Below are 23,549 nucleotides of genomic sequence, written 5' to 3'. Positions count from 1 at the left end.
ATGTAATACGTCTGTATTTTGCGTGCATTTACAAATTAACATAAATATGGTCGCCATACTACCCTTGCTCACATCGATCAGTATATGATTTATTTTTAAGCTTCCTGGGTATAAATTCGAATGGATGAATGATCATTGAAATGAGGAATTCCGGCGTTTACAGTGAACATATTATTTCTGCAAAAAATGTTTCTGAACATTTCACTAGACGCCACGAAAATCCACCTCTCAAAAATTACAGGAAATATACATAATGTATCTTTTTTGTATTTTTGACCACATTTACATATGTATTTCCTCTGTATTCATACTTATGTAAAAGAAGCAAGTGTTACACGATATTTACATTTGTATTTTTGACCACATTTACATAAGTATTCAAATTTCAAAAATACAAATGTATTTATCGTGTAACACGTACCACTTTTACATATGTATGAATACAAAGGAAATACATCCAATAATACATATATGTATTACACATATTATACATAACAAAAATACATATGTATGTGACCCATGAAAATACAATATAAATACATTATGTATATCCAAATGTGTGCTGTTGGGGTCATTCCCTACTCTGTTTTACTTTTGATATATTTTTACCATTTAAATGCTTACGTTCAAGACTAACATTTTTCATTTTATTATCACCGATTCCTACCAAGAAATTTGTTTGTATTCTCTTAATTCAGTACTCTAAATTCTTTTACTTGTGAAAATTACCAAATTTAGTCATCATTTTTCACCAAGCCATTGGTTTTGATGAAAAACTGATCGATTAAAGATAACCTTACAGTTATTCGTGAAACCTAATAACTTGTCATTTTTCTTCTAAACTCATTTGTCATGGCCACGATTGGAGATCATGAGTTGTAGAAGAATTTTCAGTTGTGACAATGCTTCATTCCCATACAGCACAAGCAGTGCGAAACCCGTGTAAAATCGTGATAAAACACGGGTAAAAACTCGTGTATATCCCGTTTCTACTCGTGTAGGACTGGTGTAATTGCGGTGTATTTCCGGTACTATGTCCGCTATTTCTGGTGTATACACGAGTATTATCCGTATATTATTCCATAGGTCCCACGTAGTACCACGATTCCCGAGGGCGACGCCACCGTCGCAACATTGAGTTACTTTCAAATATGGCCGCTAGTTGGCAGTACTATCGCTGCAGCCAAATCGATTGGTCGATTATATCGAGCTATCGATAGGTCGCTCTTGGCGATATATATTGACTCATCGATAGGTCGCTCTTGACAATTTCTCGAACCTGAACGATTAGGATGAAATAAACATTGCTATTCCACAGATCAAAAAATTAAACTTTGCAATTACACTGATTTCTGTGGAATTACAAAGTTTAATTTTTTATATGTGGAATAACAAAGTTCAATTTTTTCATCCAAAATGCAAATTCCATGAAGTATCTATAGGGTGATCTATATAACCTAATAATATATTCTGTTGAATGACAAAGTTTAATTTTTCACCAAAAAAGATTAGTAAATTCAATGAACTATCACCAGAAACCACCTATGACCCCGAATGCATAAAAAGCGGAAGCTTGTAGTTTACCAGTGAGTACATTTAAAGTGGTGCATTTCGAAGGCTGTACCGCTATGTTTTTTCATTGGAAGAAGGTCCTTCAGCATTCCTGTAAACAAACGTGATCCTCTCAAAATGCACCATTTAATGTGATATGGTGTTTAATACAATGAAAGCAAGTAGTAGAATTCACAATCAATGCAACCCCCTAAACTTACAATTAAGAGGTCAACTAAAACTATCCTGGATCTATAAGTTCCTATAGATCTAGACCCTATAGACACTAACTTCCCCCGAACTATTAAATTAATATCCCAAGTGGTTGATTTTGCTCCCCAGGGGGCAAACAATGCATACTTACCCAACTCCCCTTGGTTGCCACTGGCGTCCGACATCTCATGGATGAGGAATGCTTACCAATCCTAAACATGAGGACTTACACAGAAAAACTCAACCATTAATGATGGTGATCACTGAAGAAGCCCACCTAATGCTAGGTGACTTATTTCAACCAAGTAAATGGGAAAACCTTTCAAATGCAGATTTTTAATTACAGAAATTTAATGACACTTCAATTTAAGAAAAATTTATTTGGACACTATTAGGTGAATGGCAGAATACAAAACAAAGCATACGAAATACAGAATAAACAAAGCATACATGAGACTTCATTCGCATCCCCAGCAATCAAGAGACTTAAAATCCTTAGTGAATTACAGTCGGTCTGTGAAACTTCATTGTGGAATGAACCACTCACTATCAAATACTCAGTAGCATCTACAATCACAAAAAGGGCTTCATTAATAGGAAAAACCATACCCGTGATCCCATACCATCAAATAAAGAAAGAACAATCAAAAGAATTATACTTCTATGTAAACACGAGGACCATACTATCACCTGCAGAGACAAAGGAAACAGTTTGGTTATATAAGAGTGAAAAGAGTGCCATGACAATGTCAACAATTCAATGAGGATAATGATTGTGAATCTTTAAATTATGTACTAGAGACAAATGAAACAAGAGCTCAACAATTGTTACTTCCCACTGACAGGCAGAAAAAAACATGATTTTATCAAATAGTGCAAACATTCCACAGAGTTTTATCAATATTAACCCTTCATCATCACGGTTATTTGGCCTCCTTAAGATACAAAAGATTACTAACCCAGATAGACTAAATCTACTAATGCTCTGATAACAGATAGGCAAATGAAGAACTCTCCACAGATAGGCTAAAAAATTTCATGGATAAAAAAAATCAACTATGAAAGTTCATGTGTAATTGATTATGGACAACCATAAAGTCAAATCTCTCTTGATAGCTATGAATTCCATAGAGGTAATCATGTTCATGTTGTCTTTATACCCCCGCATAATCACAGCCTTTGGATTTTTTATATGATTCTCTCAAGAAAGTGTTTTATTTACAGTGGGACAGGCCCTTATGGATTAATGACCTCCAGAAGATTTCAGTAAACGACATAACTTTGACCCTGAAAAAACTTTCATCCTTGTTGCGACATTCATGAAGCGTATGTTAAGATCCCAAGAATGCAAAATGGTGTTTCAGGATTCAGTGTAGCAGAAATCTTTCCCTTTATACCGGAAGAGTTCAATGACGTGGACTTCATCTTTGAAAAAGCTTTTCAAACACAAATCATCATTGACCCAGAGAATGTTGACGAATCAATGAATGACGAAACTGATCACGAACACTATGATGCTGTTAATGAGCAGCCAACAAACCTTAATAAGACATGTGTTGAAACTTCACATCTTTATGGGTATAACCCAAAAGATATTGCTAAAAAATTGAATCCAAAAAAACAGCCAGCTTAAATTTATCAGAGCTGTACGAAAATCCTGTTGGTGGTACTTCGCGACCTAATTCAACACCCAAGTCATTCCCGGAACCTACTCAAGCCCATCTCATTTCAAAGAAACCCTAGAATTGACATATCCTCCGCAAAAACCACACAGTGACTGAAAATAAAATCTAAGAAGGGACAGAAAGCAACACTCAATAATTAGGACTTCTACTCCTATGAAATTGGTATCAAAGTGTCAAAGTATCAAAGAGTATATAGGAACACATGCAGGTAAACAAAATTGTAATTAATTTTCAAGTACTTAAATGAAAAATGTAACAAAATATGTAAAAAATCATAAATTTAAATGTCTTAAGGAGTCAAAATTGTTCTGGTCTACCATACCATGCTAAATGTTTTTATCTTCGTACTAGCACTCATCAATGCCAATTCATCCCTGAAAAAAAATAAAAATCATTATTATTGTTGAAGTAGCAAAGCTATCAATCACTTCATTTATGTGCTAATACCTTTTAATGCAGAAGCAATACTTATAGCATATGAACAATCTTTTTCACATGCAATGACGAATGACATTGCAAAGCCTACAACTAGTAAGCGTTCCAACAAAGATGCCATGATGAACACAACAAAAAGTTATAAAATATGGAACCTGGTGCAAACTGGTCTAACAAACAATTTTATATTACAATATTTAGGCATCATGTGAAACTAAGTGCCAACTCCCTCCCTGAGATATAACTTTTGAATAAGTATTTGGTACCTGTATTCCACATCACGCCACAGAGTATGGTCTATACCCATTTCACCAGACTCCTTCCTACGGCCAGCTTATATCAGCCAGCTTTGAATGTTTATCCTCCTCCATCAAACGACCGTAACCAATGTTTCCTATGGAGCTTCCTAGATTTATAAATGCAAAGGACACATTAAAACATTTTTATGATTACATATATGGTCTCAAAATTATTTCTTTACACCATGTCATGCCATCACTTAGATCAATATTCACAAGAGAAAACGAGACACAGTGATATATATAAGAAATGGTATTTTAGTATCTCAGAATAGTTTTTTATTAAAAATATGAGAAGCACGTCTAGTACCTCACCAATTAAAAAAGTACAGTCATTTGCAGCAAGGCTGATGACCCTACATATAATATTGAAATCTAACCAACTCTTAAATATATATGAACTGAAATATGTCCTAATCATCAGGAAACAATCCTCTTGCCGTGAACTTTCTATATTTAACAGAGCAGAAGACTCTAGAGTATGCTGTGACCTTTGCTGGTTCATAAGTGAGCATGCCTCAGAAAATACTTTTTCATTATACCAGCCTCAGTCTTGCCTCCAATCCTATTCATAGTATTCTCATGTGGATGAGACTAAGTTACAAGTAGTGAGTCCATCTCCACCCACCCTTCTCTAAAATGAGTACACTTGAGTGTTTAATTAATTTGATGATATTTTTACGAAATCTATACTCAAGAAAAAGATAAATGCAAAAAAAAGTTTATATTGACAGAGAGCAACATTTTGATATATCACACAGTTACATTATTTTATTTATATTTCTTAGAACTTGAGGAAGAAGAATGAGAGAGATCAAATTTATTACAACATAAATTGCAGTGTTTTGGTGTAGTTCGATGGCAGGTAATAATGGACACAAAAATGGGGCGAAATTTTTGTATTGATGTTTGGAACTCTAAAAGTTATAAAAGAAAACAAATCAGTGAATTTGATCTTATCCAACAATATGCCATTTAAGTTGAACATTCCAATTTGTCTTCTACGATTTGAGGGAGCTTGCAAATTCAATAAATGCACATATCTATAGCATCCTGGGTCTTTCTGCAGTATTTTCTCAATATTGTAATCAAGTAATTTACAATACTTATTTTGGATCCATTCAAGGGTATATATGTGTGTATGAAAATGTGGGTTAAAAATTCATAAAACCTTGGCACGAGATTGTAAATAAAAAAATAATTAACACCTTTCTATCAGGATTACTTTCGAGTGTTACTACGAGATTAACGAAATGTAATTAGCTTATATTATAACAAATATCACCGTAACAAATGATAATAACAGCAACGAAAAAAGCTTTCATTTTTTAACCATTCACGAGCATATTAACAGCGACGTTAAATCGTCGTGGCAACATGCTACACACTAGCACTCATATACTTGATTCTCCAAAATATCAATTGAAAAATCCGGACCAAATAGCCCAATAAAGTCACCAATTGACGCCCAAAATTATAACACAAATCTCCCGGCAAACATATGAATTGCGTCGAATAACGGCTCTACTTGTGGTAATTAAACCACACGGATGAGCAATAATGAATTAAGAGCCAATAAAAACTCAGTGGATGAAACAGTAGAATATTTTATATTTTAGCAATGGCTAAGAAAAAGGAAGGCTGACAATGAACCTTCGGCCATTTTCATGACGCCACGACCTCAGGGAAAGCAACACATTTGTAAAGTTAACTACGTATGATAAATAAATGTGAATCGAAATCGAAGCAAATTGAAACCATAGAATCAGCCAAGAACCTTAACATAGTTACTTAAAGGGTACTTGGAATTTTGACGCTCAAAGATTTATGAAAAATATACTTATCACCGGACGAAGATAGCGTCGAAGTGGAACCGAAGACGAATACCGCCGAATCCCAGCTGTATATTAAGTATTTATATCACACAGATGAGAAATTATAAATTTAGATCCAATAAAAATCCCAAGGATAACAGAATAGAATATGAATAATAGAACTACAAATGCGCTATTACCTAATGGCGTCCTTCGGCCATTTTCATGACATCACGAACCTCACGGTAGAGGTCACATTTATAAGATTACGTATGGCAAACAAATGTAAGTCGCATAAAAAATTGATAACTCACCTTTTTATGAAAGCAGCAAGGAGCAGTAGACGGCAGAGGTTGCAATATTAGCGCGTTGTGGTACCTGAGGTTTTATCGTTGCATCTTGCGTCCTTGTCCTTGTGTTTATCCAGCGACACGGAGCGCCACACTCGGTGCTAACAAGAACTCATAGTCCAACATGTCTGCTACCATCAGCATCACGAAATATCAGAAATATCACGAAAAACATTATCTTCTTTTATTGTAAAAAGAATTATGCGCCAATATTAAGTACGCTCATCAATTTACATCTGAAACAATATTTATCAAGGTGGCAATTTTTGAAAGGACGATCCAGTCATTTGATCAAGTCACGGACGTATTTAAATAAATATATTTTTAAAATTATACATTTGCCTATCTGGAAGCACGCAAGCAATTTAAAAAAACATAAAAATTATGGCATGAATAGATTTCATTACGAAAGTATAGCAAAATGGGCGTTTAAATGTAGAATACTTCCATACACGGGATTTATTATGATAATATCCGAGTTTTATTTTTACACCGCATTTACACCAAAAAAACACGTGTACATAACTTCTCGGTGCTGTCTGGGTTGTAGCAAAAGAGAAATTGCTTCAACATGGTAGTAGTGTTATACCTGCACGTTAGGAGTCCCTGTAGTATTTCCCTTTATAGTTTTGTTTTCAAGGGTAGTGATTAAATTTTAAAAATATGTATATCAGTTGTGTTTTGATTCATAGTTCTTATAAATTATAGTATGGGCTGGTAATATGTAATAAAACTGCGTGTTTATTTTCAACAATACCTATTCGTCAATATCATGTGTTATTAATTTCTAGTGACAACTCATATACCCAGATAGCACAAAGTAAGTGAGTTAACCGTTTCTTATGGTTTTCTTACGGAAAAAATTGATAAGCAGCTTATCGTAAGCTAAGGGACTTATATAAGGCAAGGGTAAGACGTTAGGGGCGTTTAGGTAAGGAATGCCGTCAAATATCCACAGGCAATGTAAGTCACTTCTGTTGGAGCGCCAAAGGCGGCTGAACAGCGTACTACACATGCTACGCGGCTCATCTTGACATGAATTAAAGGCTATTGGGGAAATTTAGCGAGTTTTTAGAAGGGCTGAACAACTGATAACAGATTTTCCCGTAAATAGAAAAAAATTAATAACTGCAAGCAACCGGCTAGTGAAGATATAAAGCATAATACAAGTACTCTATCCATGCGGCGGAAAGAAAAAAATTTACGTCAGGATGGATCCGAACGTGCGACCCTCGGAACCGAAGTACTACTCGCTAACCACTACACTACGGCAGTTGTTGAGAAAGGTTGGCGTAGTTACTAGTTAAATATCCAATTATGTAAAAAAAACTTGTTTGGCATGTGCATGAAAAACTGAATTTATTCAAGGTCCATACATTTTAACATTTATGAATTTTAAATTATGGTTTGATAACCCGACGACTACAATACGTATATTAGATGTTCCTTCCGGCATTTTTATATTATTCTACGTTGGTATTCTTGTGAAATTGTGTTTTTCTTAAGACCTTCGTTAAGCTATCAGTTCATAAATGTGAATGATTTTCAAATTATGGCGGTATGATGTTATTTCTCCTCATAATATAGAAGCGCCAATAATAAAAACATTGTTTTAATGCATAAAGGCCTTAATTAACACTCTGTAACGATGGGATAATAACAGCATCTACGGAAGTGCTGAAAGTTTGGCATCCATTTTGCCATTACTCTGGATGTTTGTCGCCCTGGCCGTAAGAAACCCATAACAAGCTTACTTGAGAAGCGACTTCCTTATTTCTTCCTTTCACCTTATCTCAATGACTTATAATGTGCTAGCTGGGTAATCTATCAAGTTTTCAAAATGTCATGTTCCGAAGTCTGGGGCTGTCCAGGTTGACCATTTGCTTGGCGTTAGGGGATTATGCTTCATATATTTATGCTCAAGTATACTTCTTGGTTGTCTTTGTTGTAATTATTTGTTTATCTGTTGTATAATGATCTAAATGCTATGTAATTATGTCAGCTATTTCCTCTGCAGTTTTCATCTCTTATACCACTGATGATTAAGTTATTATCACTTGCTGGTTTCCAGCTCACTTCTAGGTCTACATTTTTCCTGTATCTCTTTCTCTAAAGTCCTCATCTTGTCACGTGAAATGTATATTTGATTAGGGAAAGTTATATCTTATCTAATTTTTTTATTTTATGATTTTTTCCTAATTTTTATATTTCTTGCTGGAGAGGGCAGCTATAATGCTGGTTGAGAGAATTAGATCCCATGAATTTTGTTGAATTCCAATCTAATGAAAGTATTTCCCCCAACTATTATTCAATCTGTGCCTTTTTTAAGAGAATAAAGAAGAAGAAAGATAACAGCGTCATTACCATGCATGTGTGATTATAATTACCAATGGCCATATTATGGAGGTGCTCTACACTTATCTAACCAACCTTCAGGTTGAAAGAGAGTGAATATTTTAAATTTAATAATTATTCTTTTAGAACTCTCGAAGTCAGACCATTTCTTTTCATCTTTTTTTTTTACTTTTCTTTTTGTTTAGAAAGATCAAACATTTTTCCTTTGCTATACTTAACTTTATAGATATAGCTTACTATATATAGATATAGATATACTTACTTCTATAGATAACTTTGAATCACTGAGTACCATAATTGGCTTGTATAGGTTCAGCTGCCCTTATGTTGTAGTCTACTTAGGATGGGTACAAAATTTGATACCCCTTGTGTGGTTAAGGCAGTTATAATTAATTGTATGTATCGCGAGTGAAATTGCAACTGCAGCTATTTCTATGATTCAATTATTCCACCTTTGTACTGCAATATTCAACAGTTGTTGGGTGGTCTTTTGAGTGGGCAATCTTGCAAGAAGTAATTGTAACTGTTATTTTACTAATTACTTCTAAAAGCATTAATTTGTACTGATAATTGATTATTTACCGTACGAAATGACTGTAATTAAGCCCAGATGCTTTTTCTCAGTACTTTTACCAACACTGAAAATGTCACCTATGAAAGTTCTTTAATGAACAGATTGACCATTTTAAGTTGATTTTTCATTTTAGGAAATGTTTCAATTAATGAAACGTCTGGGCGATACAAGCTGCTTGAAGATAATGGAGTGCCAAATGCTATTCTTAGCATTGATGAAGTTATTATGGACGACCGAGGAGACTACACGTGCTTTGCCAAGAATGTTGCCAACTTTACAAAAGCTACTACCTATGTTATAGTTAAAGGTAATTCTCTTTTCTATTTTTTAAAATATTTTCTTTGCCACTGTATTCTCTACTGTATTTCTAATTAGCCTAAAGAGTTTTTCTTACAATTTTTTGTTGGGCAGGGGTCGGTTTCACTTTTTTTTTGACTGGGATTCAGTTTCTGTTCCTGCATCTGGTTCTAGTTCTTAACTTTGAACTCAAAGACCTCAATTTCGACTATTAAAGGAGTTTTTGTCTCATTAGTACGGTCATATGGGATGAAATTTATTGTGTTCCTGAAAAAGTTTCCTTTTTCTAACGCTGAAAACACTGTAAGGCAATTAAAGTTGTAATGATTTGTTTACACTGAGAGAAAAAGCTAAGGGACAAAGGGTATTCAGAACAAAATTTTCACATTCAATGACTGAACAGAGTACTACATAATAGATTTGTCCACCAATTATTTAAGTCTTGGTTTTTTTATGGCATTGGTTCTGGTCCCGGTTCCAAAAACAGTGTCATTCCACAGTTGTTTTGCAAGCCCTTTACTTTCAATGAGTGAACAGGGTTCAAAAAGGTTTCCCCACGATTTATTTGTGACATTTCTTTTTGGTATTGGTTCTTGTACTTGTTCCAACCTCAAAAACTGGATAGAGATTCAAACTGTCCCATCTCTACTTTTTATTTGATGATATGTTATTTTAATGTCCGGTTAGTTGAAAGGGTACATGCGAGATAACTTCCTTTTCTGTTGCGGCGTGCACATCTACTATTCATGTCTACCAACTGTTCTACTTATGGTTCTTGTCTATAGGATAATTACAACTTTCAACGGGGTATCAGCTGCTGAGCCTCACTGGCAGGGAAAAACTGAAATCAATTGCAAGCCAATATCAATGACTTGCTATCAAAATCTCACAAGATTAGTCAATTTGAAGATGGATATCATGATGTGGCATGACATTTTCAGACTTCCCTCTGAGAATAAGTTGAGTTCATGCCATTGGGGTTCTGTCTTGGTCTTAGGCCAGTATTTTTTGTCGACCCTACATATCCCTCCATACAGAACAAGAGGCCGTTACATGCGTTTCTTAGTCAACCCTACATAAGTGGTGGGGTGATTATAGGTGGGATATTTCTCTTGAGACATTCTGTGAATGAATGGAATGTACTTGAATAAATTGGAAATCAGAAACAGGGGCCGTATTCTGTATTTCGTCGGTGCCGCACGGGTCGGTTTCCCTTTCAAGCCCACCGACTGGACATCAAACCGTACCGACAACGGATTCCGCACCGACGACGACACTTTCAGCGATTCTGTAAGGTCGTCGGTTTCAAACCAGTCGGTACGGTTCCCATTCCTTCCCAAACAGGGAAAATCCGAATATATCCGAAGTTTCACGTGTCTCCACCAATGAAAGAAGGGTAAAAACAAGTGAAGACTCATTGGCACAGTTTGTTGTCGTCATAGAGCATCATCAGAGAGCGTCATAGAGCGTCATGCTCTATGGTTGTCGTCATTCTCAATCTTTTTATTTGCGGAAATTACGACTTATTGCTAGATTAAGATAAACGATATTGGATAAGTTGTTAACAATGCTTATATAATGTGTGGTAGTAATGCTGTACCTACAGAATCGAAGGAAACAATAGTACAACATCACAATAAAGTTTGTATGTGATGGAGATTGTTGTTGCTGGAATGAATTATTGAAACTATCCTTGAGATCGTAGTTTCTTTTTTTAAATATTGGTTCCGTATAATGCTATTTATTCATGATTTGGTAATATAGTTGTCATTAAGTAAGTTCCGTATAAATGTTATCAACGGAAGGTTATGCCATTGGCACCGTAGCAGACGAAAATAGCATCCCCTATGAAAAAATTGTATAAAACTGTTTCAAAATTTTATACAATTACCATGGCAATTGTATAAATTGTATAAAATTTTGAAACAGGTTTATACAATTTTTTCATAGGGGATACCATGGAACGTGAACGTAGGATTCAAATGCAAATGTAATATTACCCTATTGGAAATTTCTTATAAGAAAATTTCCTATCAGAAATTGGGCATTTTTCTTATAAGAAAATTTCTTATAAGAATTCTTCTTATAAGAAAATTTCTTATAAGAATTTTTCTATAAGAAAATTTCTTATCAGAAATTGGGCATTTTTCTTATAAGAAAATTTCTTATCAAAAGTATCAATTACAAAATGTTATTTATTAGAAATTTTCTCATGGAAATATTTATTATAAATATCATATCATCATGCTTAAAACACTTGTGCAAACTTCTACAAAAAGCTACATGAGATTTACATCCCTCCTGAGAGTACAAAGTTAGCATTATACCTAATTTTTTCCAAATGAAGGTGCCTATATCTGGTACACAGCAAACCTAATGATTTCCCATGTACCAAATGTAATGTCTATCTTTAGTGTGCATCAAGCAAGGACATTCAAGTTCTGTAAAGTTCACCTGACTGGCCAGACAATGCGAGATACCATAGAGGTCCTTCAGGTCATGGGTTCTGCATAGGGTTAACGCCCCCCACATTTTAAAACTAAAAAACTAAAAGCAATGAAACCAACGATATCCTGGAATGATGGACTGATAATAGAATATGGCTTTGGCAATCACTACGCAATGAAATATAAAGGAATTGCAATATGGAATGATTTAACCTGGAAAATTGAAGAAGCAAATGAAATAAAATTCAAGTTCGACTTGGGATACTTCAAGAAATTATTTGGGAAGGAAAATGAAAAATTGATAAATCGAATACATAGGAGAAATGTTTATCCTCTACATGCAGATTTGGATAGATAATGAAAGAAATAAATAAAGTAAAATGGAATTTGATGCCATTTGGAGAAAAGGATAGGTAGAATATGGCTAACAATTAGTGCAAGATTTAGGGAAATTAATAGGAATCCCAGAAACACTGATTGAGAATAATAGTTAATGTATTTTCCATAAAATAATAATTGTGCAGATGTTATTTAGGTTTACTCATACAAATTCATTCTCTCCAGAGACGACCAAATCACTCACTTTGTCCTTTGAAACACTGTTTTCATTAAAACTTCCACTTATATTAGATATGTCACAATCTGAAAAATATACAAGTCTATCTAAATTAATGATGAAAAGTTTAAAATTCCACGAAACTGTTTGTTTAAGGTGACATATGTATAGATAGCACCAGATAGCACAAAGTAAGTGAGTTAACCGTTTCTTATGGTTTTCTTACGGAAAAAATTGATAAGCAGCTTATCGTAAGCTAAGGGACTTATATAAGGCAAGGGTAAGACGTTAGGGACGTTTAGGTAAGGAATGCCGTCAAATATATATCCTCAGGCAATGTAAGTCACTTCTGTTGGAGCGCCAAAGGCGGCTGAACAGCGTACTACACATGCTACGCGGCTCATCTTGACATGAATTTAAAGGCTATTGGGGAAATTTAGCGAGTTTTTATAAGGGCTGAACAACAGATATCAGATTTTCCCGTGAATAGAAAAAAATTAATAACTACAAGCAACCGGCTAGTGAAGATATAAAGCATAGTACAAGTACCCTATCCATGCGGCGGAAAGAAAAAAAATAACATCAGGGTGGATCCGAGCGTGCGACCCTCGGAATCGTAGTACTACACGCTAACCACTACACCACGGCAGTTGTTGACAAGAGGAGGCGTAGTTATACTAATTAAATATCCAATTATGTAAAAAAAACTTGTTTGGCATGTGCATGAAAAACTGAATTTATTCAAGGTCCATACATTTTAACATTTATGAATTTTAAATTATGGTTTGATAACCCGATGACTACAATACGTATATTAGATGTTCCTTCCGGCATTTTTATATTATTCTACGTTGGTGTTCTTGTGAAATTGTGTTTTTCTTACGACCTTCGTTAAGCTATCAGTTCATAAATGTGAATGATTTTCAAATTATGGCGGTATGATGTTATTTCTCCTCATAATATAGAAGCGCCAATAATAAAAACATTGTTTTAATGCATAAAGGCCTTGATTAACACTCTGAAACGATGGGATAATAACAGCATCTACGGAAGTGCTGAAAGTTTGGCATCCATTTTGCCATTACTCTGGATGTTTGTCGCCCTGGCCGTAAGAAACCCATAACAAGCTTACTTGAGAAGCGGCTTCCTTATTTCTTCCTTTCACCTTATCTCAATGACTTATAATGTGCTAGCTGGGAAATGATTTTAGGAATGCCAGTTTTGTAAGACTTACCAAATGAGGTCAATGCCTTATTTTTGTTAGAAGCACACGACTTATTTCATTAAACAGGTCACACAAAAACATGGTGAATGATTAACATATAAAAGCAATACCTAGCAACCTAACAACCAAACAAGGTTTCCATGGCAACCGTATCCTGCAACGTATGCAATCGTAGTATACATCGTGCTTATTCATGGCCCATATCAAACTTCCATCGGTTAAGTAATCTATAGACTCGAAACAGACAGATTTTATAAGTGTACAATTTTTCGTGTGCTCTTAGGGATATATATTAACAACCCAGCTAGCACATTATAAGTCATTGAGATAAGGTGAAAGGAAGAAATAAGGAAGTCGCTTCTCAAGTAAGCTTGTTATGGGTTTCTTACGGCCAGGGCGACAAACATCCAGAGTAATGGCAAAATGGATGCCAAACTTTCAGCACTTCCGTAGATGCTGTTATTATCCCATCGTTACAGAGTGTTAATTAAGGCCTTTATGCATTAAGACAATGTTTTTATTATTGGCGCTTCTATATTATGAGGAGAAATAACATCATACCTGTTGGATATTTGTGTGGTACATCTATATTGCGCAAAACTGTTGATGCGCATGCGCACGTTGGTGTGCGCACGTTGGTGGCGCACGTTGGTTACGCACGTTAGTTGGCGAGAGAGCCAGTCTGGTCAGTCTCTCGCAGTCACTCTGTATGTGTTGGTATGTGAGCCTGGTGTGTTACCATGGGCCCAGGGGGCCATGGTGTGTAGCGAGGAAATGTATTTTCTTTGTTGGCAATAAAGCCCAATTACTTAATCAATTAAGTTTTACTCAAATCTGTTAACCCGAGAAACCTGAACATGGTAGCAGAAGTCCGTGGTTCACGTGGTGGTTTCTTGGTTGTTGTACGAGTGACGGTAAAATGGCGAAGTACGGTGATTTGGTTATACCGGTGTTTGACGGAGAAGAATACGGTATGTGGAAGAAACGTGTGACATTATTTTTGAAACTTAAAAAGTGTGACAATGTCATAATGAGAGGAAAAGTTTCATCGGACAAAGAGGATTGGGATGAAAATGATTTAAAGGCAATGAACTATATATACGGCGCTATTTCAAATAAGCAATTGGAATTTGTATGTGATAAAACGACGGCGTACGATATAATTAAGAAGTTCGATAGTTTATATCTGAAAGAGTCAACAGCACTGCAGATTGTGTGTAGAAATAAATTGGAAAGACTGAGACTTAGAGATTACAGTGACTCGGCGAAATTTTTCAGTGACTTTGAAAAATTGGTAAATGAGTTGAAAACCGCTGGCGCGAGTGTTTCAGAGAAGGAAAAATTAAATTATATGTTGAACACGTTGCCTGACTCGTACAGTTACATTGGTGATTTAATTGACACGTTAAAAGTAGAGGATCAAACAGCTGACTATGTGAGGAATAAAATTCAAATGGCCGAGTTGAAAAATCAAAGATGCGAGACTTCGGCTAGGAAAAGCAACGCATTCGCGGCGGATAGAAATAGGCAAGAGCGAACATGCTTCCAATGTGGTGAAGTGGGACATATACGAAGAGATTGCAGAAGTAGTGGACAAATGACAAGTAGCAGAGGCACATGGCGTTCATCACGATGCAGACAAGGATCCGGAAGAAGAGGCTTCGTAAGGGGGCGTGGCAGCTTTCATCGCGGGCAGCGCGGAGTATGGCACGGAGCATGCGCAGACCAAGGACAGAAGAATGAAGAATACAGCGCATGGCTTACAACGGTTGCTCATCGTGCGGTGCATAACACTGAGATAAGTAATGTAGATCGTAATGAAATAAAGTGGCTTCTTGATAGTGGCTGCACAGACCACATCATTAATGATGATAGATATTTTGATAAATGTATTGTTCTGAAGCAACCCATAAATGTTCATTTGGGTAATAATGAAATTCTAAAAGCCACAAAAATCGGAAATGTGTTAAGTTATTTTGATGCATTTGGCAAGAAGAATTTAGTTAATATGAAGAATGTATTGTATGTTAAAGATATGCAATCAAACCTGATTAGCTACAGCAAAATAACTGTGGGTAATACAATTGTTTCTAAAGGCAAAATGACCAAAATTATTGATTTTAAAGGTAATGTTACAGCAGTAGCTTTGGAAGTGAATGGTTTATACATTATGAAAAGCAAAGTAAAATCAGGAACTTTGGTAAATGTTGCAAATAAAAGTGTTGATTCTATGACTCTAAAGGAAAAATGGCATCGTTTATTGGGACATGTAAATTTTAAATATTTAAATACTTTGGTGAAAAATCAGTTGCTGGACGGTATTCCGAGTGAACTTGAATCAGACTTTTTGAAATGTAAATTATGTATTGAAAACAAAATGAGTAATGTTCCATTTAAGAATAATAGGAACAGAGCAAAAGATATTTTAGAAATTGTTCATACTGATGTTTGTGGACCTTTCCAAACCACAGGTCTTAAAGGTGAAAAATATTTTGTTTCTTTCATTGATGATTATAGTAAGATTGCTAAAGTTTATACGATGAAATCTAAAACTGAAGTGTTTGATTGTCTTGTTGAATTTGTGAATGAATGTGAAAATCTTACAGGTAAAAGGGTAAAATTTTTGAGATGTGATAATGGGAAGGAGTATTTGAATGGTGACATTTATAATTTTACCAGAGAGAGAGGTATTGTAATTAACAATTGTCCATCATATGTACATGAACTGAATGGAACAGCGGAACGGTTTAACAGGACCATAATGAATATGGCACGTTGTTTGTTAGCAGAAGCAAATGTGCACAAGAGGTATTGGCCAGAAATTATATTTACTGCAACGTATTTGAAAAATCGTACATTAGCCAATACTATTGAAAGAAAAACTCCCTATGAGATATTTTTCGGTAAGAAACCAGATGTTTCCAATTTACGTTTGTACGGAAGTACTGTTTTTGTTAGAGTTCCAGAACAGAAAAGATCTTCAAAATGGGATAAAAAGGCAGATATGGGTATTTTAATTGGTTATAGTAATGTTGGATACAGGGTACTAATAAATGGTACAGTCATAGTAGCACGGCATGTAGATATTGTAGAAGAAAATGTTGTATGTATTGGATTAAATGAGAATGAATCTGATCATGAGGACAATGAAAACAGTGATTTGAAAGATGAAATTAACGATAGTTCTGAAAATGAATCATTAGAGTCAGACACTAAGAGGGAAGCTGAAATTCGTAGATCTCAACGAGACAGGAATCCTCCTAAGAAACTTGATGATTATTATGTGTACAATAGCGGTATATTTGTAAATATGTGCAGAACGGATGTACCAAATACATTTGAGGAGGCGATTGAGTCCAACGAGAGTAAATTATGGAAAAAGGCAATGAATAAAGAGATTGATTGTTTAATTAAAAATAACACTTGGAAATTGGTCAAAAATATTAAAAATAAAGTCTTAGATGTTAAATGGGTGTATACAAAAAAAACTGATGGTACTTATAAGGCCAGATTAGTTGTGAGAGGTTTCCAGCAAACCGATGAAATTGATGATATTTATTCTCCCGTAGCAAAAATGCAGACTTTAAAAATTCTTTTGTCATATTGTTGTCAGATGGGTTTAGAAGTTGACCAAATGGATGTGGAAACTGCTTTTTTAAATGGCAAGGTCACTTCTGAAGTTTATGTTAAACAACCAAAAGGCTATGAAGATGGTACAAAAAGAGTATGTAAATTGTTCAAAGCTTTATATGGTTTAAGAGAAAGTCCAAGAGCTTGGTATGAATGCCTTGATGAATTTTTGGCAAATTTAGGTTTTAAAAGAAGTGATATTGATTCCTGCTTATATTCTCTTAGAAATGGAAAAGATTCTATTTATTTATTAATTTTTGTTGATGATTTATTAATTTGTGGTGCAAATAAGAAAGAAATACAGAAAGTTAAAGTCTTACTATCTGAAAAATTTAAAATGAAAGATCTTGGGAAAGTTAAAGAGTATCTTGGGATTACCATTGAATATGAGTCCCACAAGCATGAATTGAAATTAAATCAAACCAAGTATATTGAATCATTGGTTAAGAAATATAATTTAGAAAATAGTAAATTGTACAATACACCAATGGAAGTAAACTTAAAAATTGAGAAGGCGGATATCTGTGACAAAAACATTAAATTCAGAAATTTAATTGGTGCCTTATTATACATAAGTTCAGCTACAAGACCTGACATAAGTTTCAGCGTTAATTACTTAAGTAGATATCAAAATTGTTATAATGAAACGCATTTTAAGTATGCTTTAAGAATTTTGAAATATTTAGTTTTAACAAAGGATTTGAAATTATGTTACAAAATGAATGATTGTGTAAATATTATTGATTGTTATGTTGATGCTGATTGGGCAGGTGATTATTTGGATAGGAAATCCACAACAGGTTATGTTATAAGATTATTTGGGAATGTTGTATATTGGAAATCGAAAAAGCAAAAGTCTGTGACGAAAGCTTCAACTTTTGCAGAGTATGTAGCTTTGTCAGAAGCAGTGAGTGAATTAAAATTTATAAAAGAGTTATTGAGTACATTTGATGTACAATTAATAAAGCCAATGAAGGTTTATGAAGATAATTCAGGTGCAATTGATATTGCAAAGCATGGTAATTTTACTAAAAATTCAAAGCATATTGAGGTACACTACCATTATGTGCATGAATGTGTTAGGGAAGGTATGATTGATATTGTCAAGGTAAATTCAGAGGATAATGTTGCTGATGTATTTACTAAATCCTTGTGTCGTCAAAAGTTTGAAAGTTTTCGAAATGTGTTGGGTTTGAATTAGTGTAAGTGCAATATAGATGTAAGGAGGTGTGTTGGATATTTGTGTGGTACATCTATATTGCGCAAAACTGTTGATGCGCATGCGCACGTTGGTGTGCGCACGTTGGTGGCGCACGTTGGTTACGCACGTTAGTTGGCGAGAGAGCCAGTCTGGTCAGTCTCTCGCAGTCACTCTGTATGTGTTGGTATGTGAGCCTGGTGTGTTACCATGGGCCCAGGGGGCCATGGTGTGTAGCGAGGAAATGTATTTTCTTTGTTGGCAATAAAGCCCAATTACTTAATCAATTAAGTTTTACTCAAATCTGTTAACCCGAGAAACCTGAACAATACCGCCATAATTTGAAAATCATTCACATTTATGAACTGATAGCTTAACGAAGGTCGTAAGAAAAACACAATTTCACAAGAATACCAACGTAGAATAATATAAAAATGCCGGAAGGAACATCTAATATACGTATTGTTGTCATCGGGTTATCAAACCATAATTTAAAATTCATAAATGTTAAAATGTATGGACCTTGAATAAATTCAGTTTTTCATGCACATGCCAAACAAGTTTTTTTTACATAATTGGATATTTAATTAGTAACTACGCCTCCACTTGTCAACAACTGCCGTGGTGTAGTGGTTAGCGTGTAGTACTACGATTCCGAGGGTCCCACGTTCGGATCCACCCTGATGTTATTTTTTTTCTTTCCGCCGCATGGATAGGGTACTTGTACTATGCTTTATATCTTCACTAGCCGGTTGCTTGCAGTTATTAATTTTTTTCTATTCACGGGAAAATCTGTTATCAGTTGTTCAGCCCTCATAAAAACTCGCTAAATTTCCCCAATAGCCTTTAAATTCATGTCAAGATGAGCCGCGTAGCATGTGTAGTACGCTGTTCAGCCGCCTTTGGCGCTCCAACAGAAGTGACTTACATTGCCTGAGGATATATATTTGACGGCATTCCTTACCTAAACGTCCCTAACGTCTTACCCTTGCCTTATATAAGTCCCTTAGCTTACGATAAGCTGCTTATCAATTTTTTCCGTAAGAAAACCATAAGAAACGGTTAACTCACTTACTTTGTGCTATCTGGGAAGTCTCATAAGAAGAAGCCTCAACTTCTTGGAACCATTTATGTCAAATACCATGCTGAAAACGCCAATAAATTAGCAGAACATTACTTAACAAAGAGTTATACATTATTTCCAAAAAAATCTTATAAGAATTTCTTAAATAATTATAAATTGCCAACATAAGTTATGGTGACTTAAATGCATGCCGGATAAAAACCTGAAAGTTATGTGACCTGCGCAACATTCTTATAGAATGCTATAAGAAATGCAAAGTTCTTATAAGAATTTCTGTAAGACTTATAGAATCCTATAAGAATTTCTGTAAGACTTATAGAATCCTATAAGAATTCTGTAAGACTTATAGAATCCTATAAGAATTCTGTAAGACTTATAGAATCCTATAAGAATTCTGTAAGACTTATAGAATCCTATAAGAATTTTTGTAAGACTTATAAGAAATTTCCAATAGGGTAGAGGAACAAGTTAGGAAATTGTTATAAAAATATGGAGCTGGGTGCAATTAAAAGAAGTGTAATGACGAGGAAGTAAATAAATTGTGATTGGGTAAAATACATATGTATAAGTTGCGCATATTCCAAGTGAGAGAAAATGATAATATTGCTGTAAACCTCATACTTATTAACAAATATCTTCTTTTATCGTCAAGGGAATCAATGGCTGACGATGAAATGAAATATAGTTGCCCGTTACAAATGAAAGAAACTGATACCGTTGTGGCAAACTTCATACTTAAATAAAAAGATCTTATTTCTATGCCGAGAGAAACGCCAAATTGATGATTGAGTGAAATAACAGTCGCCTATTCAGAGTGATATAAAGTGATAACATTGCGGCAAAACTCATATTTAATCAAAAATATCTTTTTTATGTCAAAGGAGCAAATAAATGATGATAGAGAGAAATAAAGCCTATTACAAGCGAGTGAAAGTGCGGTAACATAAATGAGAGAAAGTCATTATATGTTAGCAAACCTCATTTTTATTAACCATTATCTTATATTTCTGTCAAGGTAATTAATATAGATGATGACACAGTGAATTATAGAGGCGTATTCGAAGGGGCAGAAAAAGATAACATTGGAGAAAACCTTATTATTTACTCGGTGATGAGGTAAAAACAAAATAAAACGTTCAATGCGCACCGGGGAATTCATGAAACCCACTAGTCGGTGGCCGTACCGATACCTCTTTGCTGTCGGTACGGCTACCGACGATCTCCCGTCCTCTCGTCGGTGCCGCACCGACCGGGTTCGTACAGAATCGCACGACTTCTTACCGGGAGTCGGTGTGACGTCGCACCCGACGAATCGGTGCCGCACCGATCGGTTTGGAGTTACAGAATACGGCCCCAGGTTTACAAGGTCTGCTTACCTTGATTATTTGGGACATAGAGACCTGTGATACTTGGTGAAGATCAGCGCTTACCATCTGTGGTAGAGAGGTGATCATTTAAATTATTATGCCAGTTGAGGGTTTCTTTTACCTACTTGACAGTTAATATTATTCAATTTTAAGCCAGTGCTGAATTAGGAAGATACATTTTAATTTATGCTCTACTTACTTGAAAACTGCTAGTGGCATAGAATTTTAAACATGCCAGCAGCCTCAGTACTGATGGTAGAGGAACTCCCCTTGCTGCCTCGTTCACAGGAGAAATGAGAGGCATGATTACATCTCTAATTGTGGTCTTTGCAAAGCGGTGCCTTGCACGGAATTCATCTTTGCAATACAATTCCATGGGATTGCTCCTGTCGAATAAGTTTTCCCTAGGAATATCATCCAATCTATCGTCTAAAACCTCTAAAAAATTATCTATTGACATATTTTGCTAGAAAATATAAATAAATTGAATAAATTAAACCTTTTAAGGCATTATGTTTTTCTCGCAAATAAAATGGGAACTTGATCAATTAACTTAATGTCGCATAGCAAAACCGTCTTCTGGCAGTCAGTTAGATGGTTCATTGGAACCACTATGTACATCTTTAACATGATCATGTCGTACAAGATCATCGTGTAATATTAGGCTCAAATTGTTCAGCACAGCAGAGGCCACAATGATACTTACTGAGCAAACAGGTTTTGTGGATAGGCTCTTTGAAAGGCATGGAAACCTTTTCCAAATGCCTAACACCCTTTCAACAAAAAATCTAGTTCTTGTATTCATGTCATTGTACCTATGCATTTTATGAAGCCAATTTAGAGTATGCACATCAGAATTAGTGTAAGGTGTACATATAAATATTGGTTTTTAATAGTGAAATTTAAAATACAATGCATAATTGGCTTATAACCATTAGGGTCATATTATGTCTCATTTTGAAAGTATCCAGGCTATTTTCACAGGATCTATTAATGACTGTAGTCCGAAATAAAAGCAATTAGATTGTATAGGTAGGCAAAAGTCAATTTAATTTTTTTGGATTGAACAAAATAAATATATATTTGTAAATAGGTTACAGGCTTGACAGTGATTGCCAATACGATTCAAAATAACATTATATTCCATTTACATTAAATATGAGATTTTGAAGTGCTATGAAGCTACCTATATTGGTTTCTTGTATGTACTCAAGTATGTACCTATTATCTTCAGGCATTCCAATTTAAGCACAACAGACTATCTGAGGTAGTTCCAATGTGACCCCCACATTAGGCCATTTTTGGATTATATTATGTGATTTTACAAACAAACCCCAGAACCTCTCAAACAGCCTCATGTTGTCAATGAAAATATTGAGGTTTAAGGAATTCATCTTCTAAATTTTTCTATTTAATTAGGCTCTTTGTAAGGCAGCAAATAAATACAATCAGAATATGTATGATTAGATTAACTCATCAGAATGAATGAAACATAAAATATTTAATGGCCTCAAATATCTATATGTAATCAAATCAATGGATACCTTTCTTTTACAAAGTCTTTGGGAATTAAATCACAGATTTTCACAGTTAATAAATAATCTTTTTCACTAATTTATATCCTGATTTCAGAGCCCACAATGAGCTTTAAATGAAAGTACCTAATCAGTTTTACATTTTATGATTCTAATTATGAAACTGAGCAAATTTTCATAAGGTAAATGAAATTATTTCAGCTCCTGCATCATCAACAATTGAGGGAAAGGAAAAAGGCTACCCTAAAACAGAGTTAGCATTAAAAAGGGAGCGCTATCAAAGACTGATGAAATATGATGAAGAGTTGGCTTTGGTGCGTCTGAAGACGGAAAAGGAATTGGGTTGCATACAAATAAGGCATGCAAATGCCATGAATGAACTACAGGTGAGGGCTGCAACTGCAAAAGCGGAATTGGAGGAACTCCTCCTCCAAAAAGAAAAAAATAAAGTTTGACTTTTAATTGCTTTGCTCATTACACCAGATTATTTACAATGTCTTTCACTGATTGTAATATTGTTTTGTGTGTTCCATTTATTGTAGTCAATAATATTGTTTTGTGCAAAAGCAATTGGGTTACAATGTTTTAAAAAAATGCAATAACATTAAAACATATTACAATGTCGAAAATTTCAAGAATATCATTTCATTTTCATTAAGATATCCTTTTCTGACAACTTTGCACGAATAAATGCTTAAATTGGAGCCTGACATCATTCGAAAACATTTCCTGGAAATCAGTTTGGGTTTTAATAGCATTGCATTACATTTAAAGAGCAAGTCCTTTAACGCATAGGTTCTCAACCTCTCTGTTATGACCGATTGGGATGTGGACTGACTCTTCCACAAGGGTTTTCAGAAATCATTGCAAAAAAATTTTTAAAATTATAATGAAGAAGTAGCAATCAATATAATTATACTTATAATATTAAGTG

At 34.8% G+C, this 23,549-nt stretch overlaps 1 protein-coding gene and 1 long non-coding RNA gene across 3 annotated transcripts in view; one reads left to right on the top strand and one right to left on the bottom strand.

The window, feature by feature from the left end:
* LOC124162221 (cell adhesion molecule 2-like) overlaps positions 1-23,325 on the top strand; it is a 49,680-nt gene extending 26,355 nt beyond the window's left edge. For both annotated transcript variants that reach the window (XM_046538681.1, XM_046538682.1), the window contains 2 exons: positions 9,410-9,583; positions 22,817-23,325. In XM_046538681.1, the coding sequence (XP_046394637.1) occupies positions 9,410-9,583; positions 22,817-23,070 (428 nt within the window). In that variant the 3' untranslated portion in view covers positions 23,071-23,325. The remainder of the gene's footprint in view (positions 1-9,409; positions 9,584-22,816) is intronic.
* Positions 2,125-6,433, bottom strand: LOC124162222. Its single transcript, XR_006865511.1, has 3 exons — positions 6,312-6,433; positions 4,151-4,290; positions 2,125-3,823 (listed from the first exon to the last, which is right to left on the bottom strand). It is a non-coding gene; the product is annotated as an uncharacterized LOC124162222 (long non-coding RNA).
* Positions 23,326-23,549: the final 224 nt, after the last annotated feature.

Source organism: Ischnura elegans, chromosome 7 (genome assembly GCF_921293095.1).
Source record: "Ischnura elegans chromosome 7, ioIscEleg1.1, whole genome shotgun sequence".
NCBI lineage: Eukaryota > Metazoa > Arthropoda > Insecta > Odonata > Coenagrionidae > Ischnura > Ischnura elegans.
Note: the sequence above shows the minus strand (reverse complement) of the source record. Positions and strands in the feature narration are given on the sequence as shown.